Here is a 20,874-nt window from a genome sequence, read left to right on the forward strand (position 1 = left end):
TATGCACTTTGTCACTGTTTTCTGTGTGGCAAGAGTAGATAAGACTGGGCACATGTGATAGCATAGCTGAGTGGGTCCATGCATGCCATGGCTCTGTCGCTCAAAATGGACAAATTCTGCTTTTAACATCTGTAAGCCTCTTTTCCCTTCTCTGGAGATGATAAGGAGTTCCTCAAAGAGATACTGTTAGGATTAAATGAGGTCATGCTAGTGTAGTAGTTGCTTTCTTATCGCTGTTATCCTCCTCCTATTCCAAATCCATAAAACTCTATCAAGTGAACTATAAGTTCATGTGATAGCAACCAGTTGTTACATAACAGTTATAGAACAACAATTAAAATAGTTGCAGTTTTTAAAGCACTACCCTCTGTTCAATTTTGTCTCCAAACCAAATAAGATTTATACTTTCCAAGGTGATGGAGTTCTCCATAAATGTGGAACTTGTGCCTCTTCATTCTCCACAATTTTGGAGCAGGATCCAACGTAAAAATGTTAGCAGTAATGCAAAGAAGTCATTCCTATTTCATTTTGGGGGGCCAGTCTCATATTTGGAATGAAATTTATGGGAATTAATACCATTTAACTAACCATTTATGATCATACGAAATTTCATCACCTTCCCTCTGCCTCTAAATCAGATCTGGAGGAATTAGAATGAGAACGGCTTTGGGCAAGTCCAGGTGTTCTCAATGGAAGATAAACACCTCACAAACAGCCCTTATCTTTGTGAATTTACCCAGTCCTGCATCTGGGTCTCAGCTGTATATGCTCCAGACATCATTTTATTAACAAACCTAGAGTAGTTGGCACTTATTAACCAATATGAAAGAGACAGACATATATAAACCAGATGCCAGTTTTTTTATTTATAGGAAGAACTGTGATTGCCGTGTGGGATACAATAGTCTTATCACGATGACCATTTCTTTTCTTCTTGGAAAAAAGACGCAGGCGGCCAAATTGTAATCACAAAATTGCCTGCTAATCCTAAACAATTAGAGGAGAATGTGAGTCAACTGTTTAATGTTATCCACCTATGTTAGCCTCTCCCCAGACCTTGTTCTCCCAGCACTGCCAAAGTAGGACTTGATGAAGTTTTCATTCTCTGTGCTGCCACTGCTCACCGACTTCCTTTCAATTTACACTCTCCTTCCTTAGGTGTTTTAACACCTCGGTCAAGACTTCTGGCTTGGGAGCCATCCTTTATTTTTGTGTGTGTGGTGATTTTTGCACAACTATTAATTTTTTGAACTTCAGTAATATTCTTTTCTCTGTTGCCCGTCTGTGGATAAGATCTTCTACCTGTTCTATGAGAGGCATCCATTTGTTTTGGAAAACAGTAGGATTGTTACGGGAGGAATGCAAAGAGAATGTCCTGCTTTTGACAAACAAAATAGGCCATCCTTACTATCCACAAAGATAGTTCATAAAGAAGTCTCTGCCACAGGGAAAGAAAGTCCATCCCTTCTTGTTCCTGGGTGGAGTACAGGGAGGAGAAAGGAGAAAAGATAGAGGAAGAAAGTGGTAAACCCTGTGCATCTTAGCCTCTCCCTTCCTTACAGCCATTATCCTGCAGAGACCAGTCTTGGGAGATTGAGGAAAAAGCTAAAAACAGAGGGCATTTTGGAACTCTGGCCAGACACTGCCTCTTGGATGGACCTTTAATAACACAGGATAAGGGGCAGCAGAGTAAAATGGCCATTGTGTTTAGGCAAAGAAGACACGAGTGAGTGCTCCATCCTCATTTGGCTTTTGTGAGGCATGGATGCCACCCAGTCATCCCTGCATTCCCACTTGTGGACACTGAATTCACTGAATAAGGGACCACAGGCCTGCTGTGGGAACCTCTACTGTGAAGGGTGCGATGACCCATCCTAAAATCTGAGGGCTAAGCAGCTCAAGCACAGAGTTGAATGATACTTTAAAGGGTTTGCAGTATCAAAAAGAGTAGAAATTGGGCCAGATCAGCAAGAGTGGAATTCTGAGTTGGGCTAAATTGACATGAAAGACCAGACTCATTGGTCAGAGACAAACTTCAAGGACCAGGGGACAGCACTCGCAGATCCCACTTCACCCTCGAGAGTCCACTCCCCACCCCCCACCAGTGTCACCTTAGAGAGGAGCAGCATAAAGAGGAGGGATTCTGAAAGACTCAGCATCTACTTCAAAGACACTAATTAATCCAAAAATGCTGTTTAACTGAAGAGACTGAGATGACAGTAAATAGCATGCTTAAGATGGTTGCTTTTGCCCGTGGCCCAGCAGGTTGGAGCTTATAAGAAATATTAGAACAACTGTAAAGCACACACACACAACTATTATTTCTTTCCATATCCAAGTTGTATTGTATAAAACTACAACTTTGCTGCATACTCTTGAGGATGTCCCTCGCTATTGTATTATTTTCCCACATACTTCCCAATAAATGTTGACTGACTTATACTTAATACTCAGTTTTTAAAAGGGTCTTGATCAACTATTTTTTGTTCATAAAGTTGCTTTGATGATCAATGAGCACTTTGCAATCTGTAAAGCATTTTACCCTCAGCATTACCCATACTTAGAAATCTAAGATAAAAAGATGCAAGTGCAGCCAGAAATAACTGGGAAATACTTCCCACTTGCTCATAGTAAGCGCTCACTAAATATTGATATTGTTTCACCATTTCACCATTATACTTCTAAGATAACAAAAAGCACTTAAGCAAATGAGAATAAAGCCAGGCAGTCGCACAGACAAAGGTAGAGATGACAGTTCCAGGCAGGAGAAATGGCCCCCGCAAAGGCTTGGGGACTGAAGAAAGCGTGTGGTAAATCCACCTATGGCCCGGCAGATCATCTGGGATAGCAGGAACATGGGGTACAGTGAGGCTTTCATGTGCTTTCTATGATAGATAGAACAGAGAGACATTGATGGCCTTTAACTTCTCAAAAAAGCAACAAAACAACTTTGATACTGTAGAAAGCTCACTGCAAAGGATGGGTGAAGGGTGGCCTGGGCATGAGGGATGAGCCAGGTGGGTGCTGCTGTGATCCAAACAATGAGTGACCTGAATAACACCATGGCAGTGAAGGAGGACAAGAGGGAATGTGCTCCAGTATTTAGAGAGTAGCCTCAACCTGACCAGCATTTAGACAAGGCATTTACAATCCTGACTATAGGTAGAGACATCTGGATAACTCAAAAAGTCCTAATTCTCCACCACCCAACTACTTAAATGAGGACCTGGGAGGGCATGGCCAGGTATTGTGATTTGGTGGAAGCGCCATTGTGTTTCCACTGTGCTGCCAAGACTGAAGGAAGGAGGACTGAGAAGAAAATTCAATGGGACATGAGTGTTTTACAAGAGTTAGGAGAAGTGATGCATCTACAAAAGAGAGTGAGATGGTGTGGCCAGAGCCATAGAGATGTCACCTGGCTGAATGGTATAAGAGAACAAAAAAATGCTAAGTCTAATAAGCAGAGTGGTCAACCGCATCTGTTTTGGCGCAGAGTCTGGGAAAGATAAGGACTGAAAAGTCACAACTAGGTAAGTCTGAAGGTGACCTCAAAGCAGAATTGAGTGAGATGGTGAGCTAGTATTGGCTGTTCCTCAGCTCGGTTGAGTTGATGAGATGGTTTGGGATAGGGAGATAAGAACGTGTGAGTGTGTTAGCAATAAGAGCATATAACAAAAGTAAAGAATAGGACAATAAGGAAATGACAGGATTTGTAAAATAAGGGACTGGGAGACTCCAAAGAGGAAATTCTGAGAATTATGTTTGTTCTGCTGAAGTTGCATGATTAACGCACCTATCAAAGGCTGAGACACCTTGGTCCCTAAAATGAACTCAAGAATCTGCTGTTGCTTAAAGGAATTTTGTGAGGCCTAACAGAATTTTGCAACTTAAGAGTGGATGGAAACTTTGGAGGAAACTAATTTTGCTAGTGTTTTGTGTTAGAAGTCAGAGTATACAAAGGTGAAGAGTGAAGCAGAGACGGGGGATTCAGACTGTCTTTTGCAACACTTAGCTGCGAAGGGAAAGAATATGAGTATAGCTCAAAGGACACTTGGGATCAGAGGGGTGTTTTGTTTTGTGATTTTTAAACAACTTTTTATTTTGGAAATAATTTCAAATTCACAGTACAGTTGCAAAAATAATATAAAACCAATATAGAGAATCCAGAACACCTCTTACTCAGATTCCCCGATTTACTAACTTCTGGTATTTTGCCACATATGTTTCATCATTATTTTATCTATCTATCTAACTATCTATGTATCTATCTATCTATCTATCTTTCTATCCATCCATCCATCCATTTATCTATCTATTATCCATCTTTTTATCTGTTTTCTAAATGTTTGAGAGCATACATCATGGTCAAAACTTCCATGTATATTTCCAATACAGAGATATCCTCTTACATGTTCTTTCTAAGACCAAGGATATTCATCTCATGAAGTATAATTATCATGTTCAAGAAAATTAAGTGATGTAAAACATAGTATATTTGTTTTAATGGTCTCAGTAATATCCATTTGGGTACTTTCTCCTCCATTATTAGATCCAGTCTAGCATCATATGTTGCATTTGATGATCATTGTCTCTTTTTTTTATCCCATTAAAAAAAATTTGTTTGGAAATAATTTTAAATTTACTGAAAAGTTGCAAAAATAAAAATAGTACAAAGAATACCTCCTAATCCCTTAGCCCAGAGTCACCTGTTACCATTTTACATTTTCTTTTGTTGCTCATGCTTTTTTGGTAAACAGTCTAAGAACACATTTCTTAATACACAAGACCCTGAAAATATACCCTTACATTTTCTAAGAATTTTATAATTGCAGCTCTTATATTTAGGTCATTGATCCATTTTGAGTTAATTTTTGTGTATGCTGTGAGGTAGGGGTTCACATTCATTTTTTTTCATATGGATATTTAGTTTTCCCAGCACCACTTGTTGACGAGACTATTCTTTCCCCACTGAGTAGACTTTGCAACCTTGTGAAAAATCAGTTGGCCTTTTAGGTGTGGATTTATTTCTGAACTCTTGGTTTGATTCCATTAGTCTATATATCTGTCCATGTGCTAATATAACACTCTTTTGGTTGCTGTAGCTTCATAAAAAGTTTTAAAATCAGGAGTGTGAGTCCTCCAACATTGTTTTGTTTTGTATTTTCGTTATGGTTTTGTCTATCTGGGGCCCTTACCTTTATGAATTTTATGACTAGCTTTTCCATTTCTGCAAAGAGGGATTTCTGTTGTAATTGTGATTGGGATTACATTGAATTTACAAATCACTTTGGGTAGTATTGGCATCCTAATGATATTAAGTCTTCCAACCCATGAGCATGGAATATGTTTTCATTTATTTAGATCTTTAATTTCTTTCAGTAATGATTTTGTAGTTTTCTGTGTACAAGTCCTTTACATCCTTAGTTAAGCTATTCCTAGTTATTTGATCCTTTATTTGTTATTATAAATGGAATTATTTTCTTGATTTCCTTTTTGATAGTTTATTGCTGGTATATAGAAGCCCCACTGGTATTTTTTTTATACCACTGGTATTTAAGTGTCGATCTTGTACCCTACCACTTTTCTGAATTCATTTTTTACATCTAGTTACTTTCTTGTAGATTCCTCAGGTTTTTCTCCATATTAAATCATGTCACCTGCAAATAGGGAAAGCTTCACTTCTTCCTTTCTAAATTGGATGTCTTTTGTTCTTCATGCTAATTTTTCTGCCTAGCATTTCTAGTACATATTGAATAGTAGTGGTTAAAATGAATATCCTTGTCTTGTTCCTGATCATAGGGGTAAAATTTTAGTCTTTCACCATTGACTATAATGTTCACAATGAGTTTTTTGTATATCCCCTCTATTATATTTAGGATGTTCCCTCCCATCTCTCATTTTCTGAGTGTATTTATCATGAAAGGTGGCTAGATTTTATCAAATGCCTCTTCTACATCAATTGTAATGATCGTGATTTGTATCTCCTTCATTCTGTTAATGTGATGTATTACATTAGTTGATTTTATTATGTTGAACCATCCCTGCATTCCTGGGATAAATCCCACTTGATCATGGTGTATAGTCCTTTTAATGTGCTGTTGGATTTGGTTTGCTGGTATTGTGTTGAGAATGTTTGCATCTGTGTTAGTAAGGAATATAGGTATATGATTTTCTTTTCCTGTATTATCTTTTAGTGTTAGGGTAATGATTTAGGAAGTGTTCCCTCCTCTTCAGGTTTTTGAAAGAGTTTGAGAAGAATTATTGTTCATTCTTGTGTTTATTTGAAAGCTACAAGATTTTTTAATTTACATTGCTTTATGTTCACAAGGAACTTTCATTAATATTTAAGTTAAAAACAATACTATTTATTGTTAATATCAGTATTTATTTTATTTTTGTTTTTAATTAGCACTTATTGTTTGTGGATGCTGAGCCATGGTGACATATTATTTTTATAATAATATGCCGTGACCCTGAAGAGTTTTATAACATGCTGTGACCCTGAAGAGTTGCTGTAACAATTATATGGAATAAGTAAAATGGGCTTTTGAAGTACTCTTTATTTAGGAACTAAAAACATATAAAGAGTCATTTCTTTCGCCTAAGTGAAATACAATGTTTAAGGTTTTTTTGGAGGCATTTGCTTTGTTTCTTGAGATAATTGGAAATGTTCTGAGACATAGCATAGCCAAAGTTGAGTATCACTCATGTAGAAAAAGTGTCTAATCTTTCCTTCTGAATATGTGCAGACTCTGGACTCTGGCCAGGTATGTAGTTCTAGAAGCTGGAAAGGAAAATAAGGCTGGCTTTTGAAAATACAGGGAATCTAAAGTCCCAGTTATAAACCTGGGGCCTGGGGTGGGCAGCCCAGTAGAGAATGGCTGGGAAGTGAGTGAAGATTAGAAGCATCAGGCATCAGGTCCACAAACAAAATCTTCAACCTAGTCCACCATAGAGGCAAAACTGAAAGTTCTCAAGCTCATATTTTAAATGTAGTCTCTGATAAATCACAAAATTAGAAAGGTAGGTAGAAACATCCAGGGATCATTTTTAGCATCTGCCCCTCTCTAAGTTGTTACAAATACAATTTTAAATGATTAAATACAGCCATTTATAGTCATTCCTTTTCTTAAAAAAAACAAACAAAAAACCTCTAAATTCTGTAATCCCATTGTTTTACTTTCCTAGCTGCTAATACAAATACCATACAATGGGTTGGCTTGACAAAAGAAATTGCTTGGCTCATGGTTTCAAAAGCTGGAAGGCTTGCTTCCTTCTGGAGTTGGTATCTTCTGGTTGGCTGGCAATCTTTGGCATTCCTTGGCTTTTCCATCACATGCCAATGCACATGGCAGCCTCTTCTGACTGCTTCTTCCTCTTGTGGGTTCCATTCATTTTTAGCTTCTGGCTACTCACTATGGCTTCTCTCTGCATCCTGTTTCTTTATTTATAAGGACTTGGCCATATTGGATTAAGCTCCACCCTCCTTCATTTGGGGCACACCTTAACTAACAGCATCTTCAAAGGTCCTATTTACAAATGGGTTCACACCCACAGAACCAGGGGTTGGGAGCTGAACATGCTTTCTATAGGGACATGATTTAATCCCCACAACCATTAAAAATATATTTTAGGCATAATTTTTTTCTTTCTTCACATTGGGTATATTAATTCTGTACTGATTTTCTTCTACACGTCTCTTTTGCAAAGCTTATTAAAGCAAATAAGCTCTTTTTATGGCTTCCTCCATCACTTATTTAGGTGTTCACAAAAGTAAATGTGTTCGACGTTTACCATTTCCAATCTAAAGCGTGGTTTTCATTTGTTCTCAATTTTTGGAAAGTTATTTCTTTTGAGCATACATTTTTCATTCTTTGTCTCATCCCAGGGGTAACTTTTTTGGAAACCTTTAGTAACATATGTTCAGCCATTTTTTTTATTAATTAAAAAAATTAATAACAAACAAAGACATTAACATATCATTCCATTCTACATATATAATCAGTAATTCTTAATATCATCACATAGTTGCATATTCATCATTTCTTAGAACATTTGCATCGATTTAGAAAAAGAAATAAAAAGACAACAGAAAAAGAAATAAAACAATAACAAAATAAAAGATTATACATGCCATACCCCTTACCCCTCCCTTTCATTTATCACTAGCATTTCAAACTAAATTTATTTTAACATTTGTTCCCCCTATTATTTATTTTTATTCCATATGTTCTACTCATCTGTTGATATGGTAGATAAAAGGAGCATCAGACACAAGGTTTTCACAATCACACAGTCACATTGTGAAAGCTATATCATTGTTCAATCATCCTCAAGAAACATGGCTACTGGAACACAGCTTTACATTTTCAGGCAGTTCCCTCCAGCCTCTCCACTACATCTTGAACAACAAGGTGATATCTACTTAATACATAAGAATAACCTCCAGGATAACCTCTCGACTCTGCTTGGAATCTGTCAGCCATTGACACTTAGTCTCATTTTACTCTTCCCCCTTTTGGTCGAGAAGATTCTCAGCTCATTCTAGGGTTTTTCTCAATCTCTTGATGCTGAGTCTCAGCTCATTCCAGGATCTCTGTCCCTCTTTGCCAGGAAGGTCCTCACCCTTGGGAGTCGTGTCCCATGCAGAGAGGGGGAGGGTGGTGAGACTGCTCGTCGTGTTGTGTTCAGCCATTTTTGATGATGGAAAGGTAGGAGAGAAAAGCGAACTTTACTTCTTCAAAGGTTTTGAAATAAATTTATGGTTTCAGTGGCTGGACTGTTTGAAGTTGACAGCTCATTAGGAAATCATGCAAATATTTAAAAAATCAGTTTCTCTCAAGTCAGTCATCAATAACAAAACTCCTGCGTTGCTCAGGAAAACAAAAATAAAACTTTAGATTTATGTACTCATGAACAATTCTGAATTTCATGTTTTCATAGATACTTTACCTAAATATTTCCATGATTATTGATTTTAAAATCATCTAGTATTTATAGTTATATTACTCTGCTTTTAAACTTATATTCACTACTGCTCTGGTTGCTTTAGATCCTTAAAATAGTTTTGTAAAGAAGGAAAAAACAAGAACATTAATTATATCTATGCTTCTTTGATGTAGTATTAGACTTAAAGTGAATCTCATAAAGGCCTGAAAATGCAAAAAGTAAATTCCTATATATATTTCATTTACTTTATGGGAATGGAAGTTACAGTGCTCATTTTCATTTCATGTCATTTCTATCTTGATGTGAAATGAACAGTAATTTTAATGTTATCTACATGCTCAGCAAGAGAATTTTCCTAAAAATTGTACACAGTAAGCAGAGACCTACAAGTATTCAGACCGTTTTAGCTGTTTTCTCTTTTTTTCAGGATGGTCTCAAATTTAGTTCGTCAGAGGAAAAATATATATAAACATTTACAACTCTTTGCTGGCTTTAGCATATAGTTTGAAATATTTTCATTGAATGAAATTCTGTGTAATGTAATACAACTTAGTTTGATATTATGAAAATTTTGTTTGCAGTTAAAATGATTGTTCATTTAAGTGGGAATCCATATATGTTTCTTATTTGCTCTTCTGTACTCATCTTTATTCTTTCACATTTAAACAGTCTTCATGTTTTCTTTTGTAATTGGGCATGTAATAAGCATCCTAACCCATGAAGAACAAGCCGTCAGCAAGATTGTACATCTTGCTTGCAAGGCTGTTTCTTTTCTTACTGCCATTTTTAGGAATATGTGACAAGCCAGTTGAAATAAAATTTCCTGTGTTTAAAATATAAATTGTATCAGGAAACACAAAACTGTGATTGAACACTGAAAATAAAACACTGCACTACTGCGAAGGCATATTCCTACCAAAAATGTAAAATACTTTTATATTAACAAAATGTCTCCCTAAATGTAATAAAATGCACGTCAGATTAGAAAAATACAAAAGAGAAAAAAATGAAATAAAAATAAAGTACACATCAGATTATAAGACAGTTTGGAAGAGGTCAGCATGTGTAGCAATTTGATTCCAACGGGATTGATTAAAATCCATTGCTTTGTCACTAAATGACTTCATAACTGGCTTGACATGAACAACCATTTGTAAATCCCAATAAATGTTTAGTAAACTTTGTTACAATTTACGTTAAGCATAAAGTTTCTGAAGAAATAACATTATATCCAGTTTTGGTTTCCTGTTCCCTCTCTGTTTTATGCCTTTATTCTCTGAGTCACCACCGAATTTTCAATTTTGCTGACAATATCACATACTTATTTCCTTTACTATTTATAGTGATTATTGCATTTTTCTTTGAGTTTTAAGTGCTGAAAAGGCACCTGGGGCTTTTCTTTCTTTCATTTTTTTCAGTGGATACCTTTTAAATGTACAGGAAAAATAATATATTAGGTTGGCTTGATTTGAGGCATCATTTTCACTTTAACTTCTAGCAGGATAACTTGAAAGCTGTTTTACCTAGGCCTGAGCTGCAAGGGTTAAGGGACCTCTCAGTGGGCGGGCCACGGTGGCTCAGTGGCAGAGTTTGCGCCTGCCATGCCAGAGACCCGGGTTCGATTCCCAGTGCTGGCCCATGCAAAATAAATAAACTTGTATAGTCAAAAAAAAAAAAAAGAGACATCTCAGAGATCTTGAATAGGTGGTAGATTTTTTTTTAACTATTATAAACTCCATTATCAGATATGATATCATAGCACTGAGTGAATTTTTTTAAAAATTGCTGTTCGTTTAGAAGGATTCTGTAAGCGGAGACCCACATTTTTCTATTCTTTCAGGCTAGAAACTTTCAATGAAACCTGTTACATTTTTAAATGTTTTCTTTCACTTTCCTCTATAATTTCCCTGCCACTATCTGATACAAGGCATACCCAGCAGCCTCCTGTAGAGTCTACCTCTCTCTTCTTTCTTACCCTTCTCCTATCTGTACTTATTAAGCACCTACTGCATGCAAAGCACTTTGGTATGTGCTCTACAGAATATGAATATGTATAAAACGTCGTCAGATTTAGTCCAGGTTTGCAGGAAAATGAGATCAGTCTTCAGATGCATTCAGTACCAGTTCATGGGTGACAAATAAGCGCCATAATAAGTGATAGAAGGGATGGTAACAAAGCAGAAGAGATTCATCTTCCTTATCAGAGACAGAAAATGGGCAGAGTCAGGACTGTAGTCAGTCCATAGTTGTGTTCTGCCCAACCTATATGATTGTTTATTATTTTTTCCTAAGTTAATTTATTTCCCAGCATTTAAGTATTGGGTGATTATTAAAATAAACATGAACTTTCAGGCTTTTCTTTCAAAGACCAAGATTTCTAGCACCCTGAAACCTGCCTTCCCTGCCAGCAATAATGAGCTGAAGCCTCAGGCACATCAGGTGCTTTGCAGCCTCCTCTCCGCATCTTGTTTTTTACCCATAGACATCAGAATTTATGAGCCCTGCTTTTTACTCATTCTGGCCCCACCTCAGTTCCTGTTACATTTTTAAATGTTTTCTTTCACTTTCCTCTATAATTTCCCTGCCACTATCTGATACAAGGCATACCCAGCAGCCTCCTGTAGAGTCTACCTCTTCGCCTCACTCCACAGTCAGGACAAGCATCCATACCTCTACCAATAAGTGGCATCTCACAAGACAGGGTGACAGTAAGAGGAGAGGCCTGGGTTTGTTAATTTGAAGTAGATACCAAACATTATCAGCCAAAGTCCAGAAGGCCAGTAAAGAATTGTGAGGGGTTTTCTCAGAAGTTGTGGGTGAGCAGAGACAAAGAGGCCAAGAAACAAGGATGAATTAGAAAGAGGGGTAAAAATAGGCAATAAGCACATGAAAAGATGTTTGTTATCATCAAGCATCAGGGAAATTAAAATTAAAACCATAATGAGATACTATTATAGATCCCACTATGATGGTTGAAATTTAAAAGACTGATTAGATTAAGCATCATTCATTGCAGAAGACACTCCCCATGGCTGATTACAAATGGAATCAGCTGTGGATGCAGCTGACGTGATCATGATTTAATTCTATATAATGTCCTCATAGCAACAGACAGGCCATCACTTGTCCAACCACAGAAACAGGTACCATCACTTGGCCAAGTTGACACATGAACCTGACCATGACAAATGGATGTATCACAATTCATTTCATCTCTCTACCTTGCCGATGAACATCTGGATTGTTCCCAGTTTGGGGTAATTAATTCGTAAAGCTGCCATAAACATTTGTGCACAAGTCTTTATGTGGACACAGATTTTCCTTTCTGTGGTACCAATTAAAATTAAAATTAAAATTAAAATTGGTACCACCCCTTTGGAAAATAGGTTTGCAATTTCTTATAAAGCTAAACATACAATTACCATAGGTGTTCACCCATGAGAAAGGAAAATCTGTGTCCACATAAAGACTTGTGCACAAATGTTTATGGCAGCTTTACGAATTAATTACCCAAAACTGGGAACAATCCAGATGTTCATCAGCAAGGTAGAGAGATGAAATGAATTGTGATACATCCATTTGTCATGGTCAGGTTCATGTGTCAACTTGGCCAAGTGATGGTACCTGTTTCTGTGGTTGGACAAGTGATGGCCTGTCTGTTGCTATGAGGACATTATATAGAATTAAATCATGATCACGTCAGCTGCATCCACAGCTGATTCCATTTGTAATCAGCCATGGGGAGTGTCTTCTGCAATGAATGATGCTTAATCTAATCACTGGAAGCCTTTTAAGGAGAATTCTCTCTTCCTGGTTTGGCTGGCGAGAGTCTCCTGTGGAGTTCATCTAGAACCTGCATCAGAATTGTCAGCTTCACAGCCTGCCCTACAGATTTTGGACTGTACGTTCCCACAGTTGCATGAGATACTTTCATGAATTTTGTATTTATGAGTATTTCCTGTTGATTCTGTTTCTCTAGAGAACCCTAACTAATACAACTTGGTACCAGGAGTGGTTCTTGGGAAACAGAATCTTAAAAATGGGTTTTTATGAATGGTTTCTACTCTGACTGGACTCAAAGGCAGTAAGGACTCTGATTCCCATAATCAGAATGACACCGCCAATCCATGGAGTGAGTTGGCAAAAGAGATAGTCAAAATATCACCATTCGATTCTTCTAATGCTTCACTTGTATAAAACCAGGCTCTGGGGGTAATGTTTTTGATACCTTTACAGAATTTTGTAAAGGAGGTACAGAAATGTTGACTGGTTGTTGTTAGATACACTGAATACATTAGTGAGTGAAAGGGATGTTCTTAAGACTTCAGATGAGAAGTTTAAGCACTGTCAGACAGATGTAGAAGTTTCTATAAGTGTCCTGAAGGAAATTTTTATTTCCTGTAACTGTAGGCATGAGATCTCTGAAAATCAGACTCAGAATCTTATAGTTGGAGTAGCAACTTTACAACGTAAACTGAGGGCATTGATTGGAAAGGAGTGGGACCCTGAAAAATGGGATGGTGACATATGGATTGATAATGATGTCAGGGGTGGGGTTGAAACCCTAGGTCATCCTGAGTCTTCTGTAGATAACTCTGTAATAGTCTGCCCTGAGGACATAGCTGCCCCACCTCCAGCCTGCCTTGAGGAGTTGGCCACCCAACTTCCACCTGAAGCGATTAGCCCTAGAGTGATTAGTCCTGTTTCACCAGATGAAACTGCAAATGAAGGCCCTGAAGCAAATGGCTTGGAAGATATTTCTAATTCTTTTCTTGATCTACCACCATCACCCCTCATTTCTTCCAGACCTATAACTAGACTAAAGTCCCAACAGGCCCCTAAAGGTAAGGTACAAAGCATCACACGTAAGGAGGTACATTTTACTCTGAAAGAACTATGTGAGTTTTCCAATTTATATAGACAGAAATCAGGGGAATATGTGTGACAATGAATTTTAAGGGTGTGGGATAATGGTGGGAAGAATATAAGGTTGGAACAGGCTGAATTTATTGATATGGGCCCACTAAGCAGAGATTCTGCATTCAATGTTATAGCTTGAGGGGCTAGAAAAGACATTAACAGTTTGTTTGGATGGTTGGTTAAAACATGGATCAAAAGGTGGGTGACACTACCTGAGTTTGAAATGCCAGAACTGCCCTGGTATAATGTAGATGAGGGGATCCAGAGGCTTAGAGAGATTGGAATTTAAGAGTGGATTCATCATGAAAAGCCTGATGCACCTTGTACCAGAACACCCCAGGAATGTCCAGAGGATGCACCTTTTACCAGAACAGTGAGAAATAAATTTGTGAGATTAGTGCCATCATCCCTGAAGAGCTCTGCAGTTGCACTTCTCTGTAGGTCAGATATCACTGTGGGAACTGCTGTCACTGAGCTGGAATCCTTAAACACAATGGGGATGACAGGATCCCAAGTAGGTAGAAGCCAAGTGGCAGCACTTAATAGCCAAAGATAAGGTGAATGTGGCTATTATAATAGACAGCAAACTCAAAGCAGGAGTCAAAATAATCTGACTCACAGAGATTTGTGGCATTGGCTAGTAAATCATGGGGTAGCTAGAAATACAATAGATGGAGAGTCTGCTAAATTCTTGTTTGAGCTGTATAAACAAAAGAGTTCTAGGTCAAGTTAACAGAAGACTTACATGAATTACAAAAACACAGAGTCACGGCCCCTTAATCAGTTTCCAGATATGAGACAGTTTACAGACCCAGAGCTCCCTGAATGAAGTGGAAGCCAGGTCCCTTTGGGGAAGAACCTGTTACACTGCCACAAATTTATACTGTTAATCTTCCTCCAAGAATTCCCCAAGGAGACTAAGAGCCTTTTATCAGGATAACTGTGCATTGGGGAAAAAGAAATTTTCAGATATTTCGGGGATTATTAGACACTAGTTCAGAAGTGACATTAATTCCAAGGGATCCAAAATGTCACTCTGGTCCACCAGTCAGAGTGGGGGCTTATGGAGGCCAGGTGATCAATGGAGTTTTAGCTCAGGTCCATCTCACATTGGTTCCAGTGTGCCCCCAGAACCATTCTGTGGTTATTTCCCCAGTTCCAGAATGTATCATTGGAATAGACATGCTGAGCAACTTTCAGAATCCCCACATTGGCACTCTAACTCAGGCAGTGAGGGCTATTATGGTGGGAAAGGCCAAGTGGAAGCCACTAGAACGGCCCCTAGCTAGCAAAATAGTAAATCAGAAGCAATACTGGATTCCTGGAGGGATTGCAGAATTACTGCCACTCTTAAGGACTTGAAGGATGCAGGGGTGGTGATTCCCACCACATCCCCATTCAACTCTCCTATTTGACCTGTACAGAAAGCAAATGGGTCTTGGAGGATGACAGTGGATTATCATAAACTCAACTAGGTGGTAATTCCAATTGCAGCTGCTGTTCCAGATGTGGTATCATTGCTTGAGCAAATCAGTACATCCCCTGGTACCTGGTATGCAGCTATTGAACTGGCAAATGCTTTTTTCAAAATAACTGTTAGTAAGGACCACCAGAAACAGTTTGCTTTCGGCTGGCAAAGTCAGCAATATACTTTCACTGTCCTACCTCAGGAGTATGTCAACTCTCCAGCCCTTTGTCACAGTCTTATCTGCAGGGACCTTGATCGTTTCTCCCTCCCACAAGACATCACAACGGTCCATTATAGTGGTGATATCATGTTGATTGGAGCTAGTGAGCAAGAAGTAGTAACTATTCTAGACACACTGGCAAGGCATATGCATGTCAGAGGATGGGAGATAAATCCAACAAAATACAGGGCCCTTCCACCTCAGTGAAATTTCTAGGTGTCCAGTGGTGTGGGGAACATTGAGATATCCCTTCTAAGGTAAAGGATAAGTTGCTGCATCTGGCCCCTCCTATAACCAAAAAAGAGGCACAACACTTAGTTGGTCTCTTTGGATTTTGGCGACATTATATTCCTCACTTGGATGTGCTACTCTGGCCCACTTATCGAGTGACCAGAAAAGCTGCTAATTTTGAGTAGGCACCTGAAAAAGAGGAGGCGCTGTGAAAAGTTCAGGCTGCTGTACAAGCTGCTCTGCCACTTGGACCATATGATCCAGCAGATCCAATGGTACTGGAAGTGTCAGTGACAAATGGAGATGCTGTTTTAAGCCTGTGGCAGGCCCCTATAGGAGAATCACAACACAGACCTTTACGATTTTGGAGCAAAGTCTTACCATCCACTGCAGAAAACTACTCTCCTTTTGAGAAATAGCTTTTGGCCTGCTACTGGGCCTTAGTAGAGACTGAATGCTTAACCATGGGCCACTAAGTTACCATGAGAACTGAGTTGACTATCAAGAGCTGGGTGTTGTCTTTCTGAGTGGGCTAAAAACATGAAGATATTTGTGTCCCATGTGAATGCACACCAGAAGGTGACTTCAGCAGAGGAAGGTTTTAATAATCAAGTGAATAAGATGACTTATTCTGTGTATACCAGTCAGCCTCTTTCCCCAGCAACTCCCATCATTGCCCAATGGGCTCATGAACAAAGTGCTCATGGTGGTAGGGATGGAGGTTATACATGGGCTCAGCAACATGGACTTCCACTCACCAAGGCTGACCTGGCTACAGCCACTGCTGAGTGTCCAATCTGCCAGCAGCAGAGACCCACACTCAGCCCCTGATATGGCACCATTTCTCAAGATGACCAGCCAACCACATGGTGGCAGGTTCATTATATTGGCCCACTCCCTTCATGGAAGGGGCAGTGATTTTTTCTAACTGAAATAGACACATACTTTGAATATGAGTTTGCTTTCCCTGCATGCAGTGCTTCTGCCAAGAATTCCATTCGTGGGCCTACGGAATGCCTTATCCATTGTCATGGTATTCCACACAGCATTGCTTCTGATCAGGAAACACACTTCACAGCAAATGAAGTGCAGGAATGGGCACATGCTCATGGAATTCTCTGGTCTTACTATGTTTCCCATCATCCAGAAGCAGCTGGGTTGATAGAACAGTGGAATGACCTTTTGAAAACTCAATTACGATGCTAACTTAGGTGGCAATACCTTGAAGGGCTGGGGTAATGTTCTCCAGGAAGCTGTGTATGCTCTGAATCAGCATCGGCTGTATGACGCTGTTTCTCCCATAGCCAGGATCCATGGGTCCATGAACCAAGGGGTGGAAATGGGAGTGGCACCACTTACTATGACCTCTAGTGATCCACTAGGAAAATTTTTACTTCCTGTCCCTGACACCCTGAGCTCTGCTGGTCTATAGGTGTTAGTTCCAAAAGAGGGAGTGCTTTTGAAACAATAATGATTCCATTGAACTGGAATCTAAGACTGCCACCTGGTCACTTTGAGCTACTCATGCCCCTGTACCAACAAGCCAAGAAGGGGATTATATTATTGGCTGGGGTGAGTGACCCTGACTATCAGGGGGAAATAGGACTTCAATTCCACAGTGGAGGTAAAGAAGAGTTTTCCTGGAATATAGGGCATCTTTTAGTACTACCATGCCCTGTGAATAAAATCAATTGAAAACTGCAACAGCCAAATCCAGGCAGGACTACCAGTGTCTCTGAAACTTCAGGAATGAAGGTTTGGGTCACCCCACCAGGCAAAGAACCACAGCCAGCTGAAGTGTTTGTTGAGGGTAAAGGGAACATGGAATGGGTTGTGAAAGAGGGTAGTGATAAATATGAACTACCACACCTGATCAGTTACAGAAATGAGCACTGTCATGCTGTTTTGTTCATGTTATACTACTTAAGTTGTAAGATACCAAGTTTAAGAATGAATATTATCCAAGGACTTGCACCCTATTCTAGAGAGATATAATGTGTTTCCTATTATATGCAGGACAGTTGAGTATTGTTAGGTGAAAAAAAATGTGTACTTTATTGTTTTTTATTTAGAAAATAGGTATGGTTTAAAGTGATATGTATAGCTACCAAGTTGACAATGGGTGGACTGTCATGGCCAGGTTCATGTGTCAACTTGGCCAAGTGGTGGTACCTGTTTGTCTGGTTGGGCAAGTGCTGGCCTGTCTGTTGCTTTGAGGGCATTACATAGAATTAAATCATGATCACGTTGGCTGTATCCACAGCTCATTCCGTTTGTAATCAGCCAAGGGGAGTGTCTTCTGCAATGAGTGATGTTTAGTCTAATCCCTGGACGCCTTTTAAGGAGGATTCAGAAGAGACAGGCTCTCTTCTGGTTTGTCCAGTGAGACTCTCCTGTGGAGTTCATCCACACCCTCCATCAGAATCGTCAGCTTCTCAGCCTGCCCTACAGATTTTGGACTCTGCATTCCCATGGTTGCATGAGATGTTTTATAAATTTTGTATTTATGAATATTTCCTGTTGATTCTGTTTCTCTAGAGAACCCTAAGTAATACACCATTTAATAGAATCCTACTCTATAATAAAAATGGAACTTTTGATTACAAGAATGAGAACATGCTTGACTCTCAAATTAATTATGCTGAGCTGAGCTATGTCAGCCAGAATCTAAAAAGGGCATACTGGATCCTTCCCAAGAATATAAAATTTTGAAACAAAACTAGTCCAGTTATAAAAATCAGATCACTGTTTATCTGGAGCTAGAAGTGGGAGGAGACTGACTACACAGGAGCATGAGGGAACTTTTTGTGGTGATGGAAATATTTTATATTGTCATTGTGGTTGTGATTACAAATATTTGTGAAAACTCATAGAATCGTATATTTAAAATATGTGCATTTCATTGTATGTAAATGTTACCTTAATGAGGTTAAACTTAAAAATAGTTAAAAAATAAATAAACAGCAAATATCAAATAAATGCTGTCATAGGAAGGAGACAAATGAAAAACCAGGAAAGGAAATGAAGCAGAGATGAGAAACAGAGGGCATGAGATATTACAGACAACAGAGTTCTGACTTGAGGTCCATTGATTCTTGGGAACCCTTTCAGCTGTTGCAATTATCTTTCATTGCCCAGGTCTGTCCATGCAGGCAGATGCTGTATCTAGCTTGCCTTAAAGGAACTCAGCATCTTCTCTTATTATAGCAATCCCTATCTCAAAGAATTTAAAATTCCCCCCATTTCCCATCATGTAAAGCAAGGATTGGCCTGCCATTTCTGTGTTTGTAAATAAAGTTTTATTGAAACAGAGCCCTACTCATTTGTTTATGTATGTCTGTGGCTGTTTTCACACTACAATGGTAGAATTGAGTATTTGTGACAGAGATTGTATGGCCCACAAAGCTTGAAATATTTATTATCTGATCCTTTACAGAAAAAGTCATGGATCCTTGCCATAAAGTCGTCTCCCTTACTCTTGCCTGTCTTTCCTTCCCTTCCGTATTCCCCAGTTCCCTTCTATTTAACTTTATTCTCTATTTATGCTTTCTATGGTCACAGCTCTGATCGCAGTAATTGCCTTATTGCCACTATACAGTCCACACTAGTTTCTCTTTCATGCTGATGAGTATTCTCTACCCCATAATTTGTAATGACTTTCTTCTTTCCTATCGTTCTAATTCCTTCACCTAACTCAATTTCTTCTTTCTTCATGTTATCTCTTGATTATTCCTGCCCCATATTAACAATTCTTGAAATAATTAGTACCATGCGGGTACACTCTTGGTTATTTTCTAATTGGGTTGCTTTACCTATAACTAGATTGGAAACTGGATCAGGGAAGGTCCCTAGATTTATACTCCTGAAATCTCCTTTTTCTCACCATACCCAGTGTTCAGGTTAGCAGGCCAAAATATATCTTTAACCTATCTACTTTTTGCTATGTCCCCTGCCACAATCCCCAGTTAGTGTCTTTTGTTTGGACAACAGCACTATTATCTTAACTAATCTCTCTGTTCCATTCTTACCCTTCTCTCCGTTCACCACATAGCAGTCAGAGTGATATTTTGAAAATAAAATTAGATTATTTTACTCTGTTTCTTAAACCTTAAAACACCTCCATGCCTTCCCAGTGCCCTTAGAAATACTCTGACCCCTGCCTACCACACCACTCTTACCTTCCACCTCTTCCCCTCTCTCACTATACTTCACCAAACCAAGTCCTTTCCTAGCTCAGAGCCTTTGCAGTTGCTGTTCCTTCTCCTGGAATCCTCTTCTTGCAGCTCTTCCCATGGCTTCATATACTTCAGGGTTCAACTGGAACGACACTCTTTCGAGGTCTGCTCAAAGGGGTGCTCCCCCCAAAAAGAAACAACCTTTTTTACCTCTTTTCAGGGTATGCAATACAATCTAGAATCTCCTGTGTGGATAGATTTAATATATATAAATAGATATAATATAAATATATATATCTGTATTTTTTAATGGTTTATTATCTGTCTCCTTCCACCAGCTAATAAACACCATGAGGATAGGGACCTTTTTCATCTTGTTTGCCACTCTCCCTCCAGCACCTAGAGTGGGATCTGGCTTATAGAAGAAACTCAATAAGTAATCTGTGAATGGATGAGCAAGTGAAAATTTAGTTGGCAATTAATAAATTGTCAGTATTTACTCTTGTTTTTTTCTTGAAAATTTCTTATCCTTAAGGAGTTGTTTTTTCCCTGATTTTTCCAGGTACTTCTGTTGTGACCGTAAAAGCTTTTGTTCTTGACTCAACCAGGGAAAACATTAAATATTCGATTTTCAGTGGAAATGAAGATGGAGTGTTTTCGCTTGGCTCCAATTCAGGTAATTCTTCTCTACCCAATAACAGCTTTATTTTTGTATTACTGGCTATTACTAGTAATAAACACTTCTGTAGAGGAAACTCAGAATTCAAATTGTTAGAAATTTTTAGGAGTGAATAATTTAAAAGGTAAACACGAAAGAGTATTTTATGGTAGCGGATGAGAAATTATTGGAAATGAATAGCTATTTATTTGCTTATGTGTACTCACAGAATTCTGTTTTTCACATCCCAGAA

The 20,874-nt window shown here is 38.6% G+C and overlaps 1 protein-coding gene across 1 annotated transcript in view; it reads left to right on the top strand.

Annotated features, from left to right (window-relative positions):
• Window positions 1-20,874, top strand: part of DCHS2 (dachsous cadherin-related 2) — a 300,220-nt gene that overhangs the window by 250,653 nt on the left and 28,693 nt on the right. Inside the window, exon 14 of the mRNA XM_077139745.1 lies at window positions 20,526-20,639. Within this exon, the coding sequence (XP_076995860.1) occupies window positions 20,526-20,639 (114 nt within the window). The remainder of the gene's footprint in view (window positions 1-20,525; window positions 20,640-20,874) is intronic.

The sequence above is a fragment of the Tamandua tetradactyla genome, chromosome 22 (genome assembly GCF_023851605.1).
Source record: "Tamandua tetradactyla isolate mTamTet1 chromosome 22, mTamTet1.pri, whole genome shotgun sequence".
NCBI classification, from domain to species: Eukaryota; Metazoa; Chordata; class Mammalia; order Pilosa; family Myrmecophagidae; genus Tamandua; species Tamandua tetradactyla.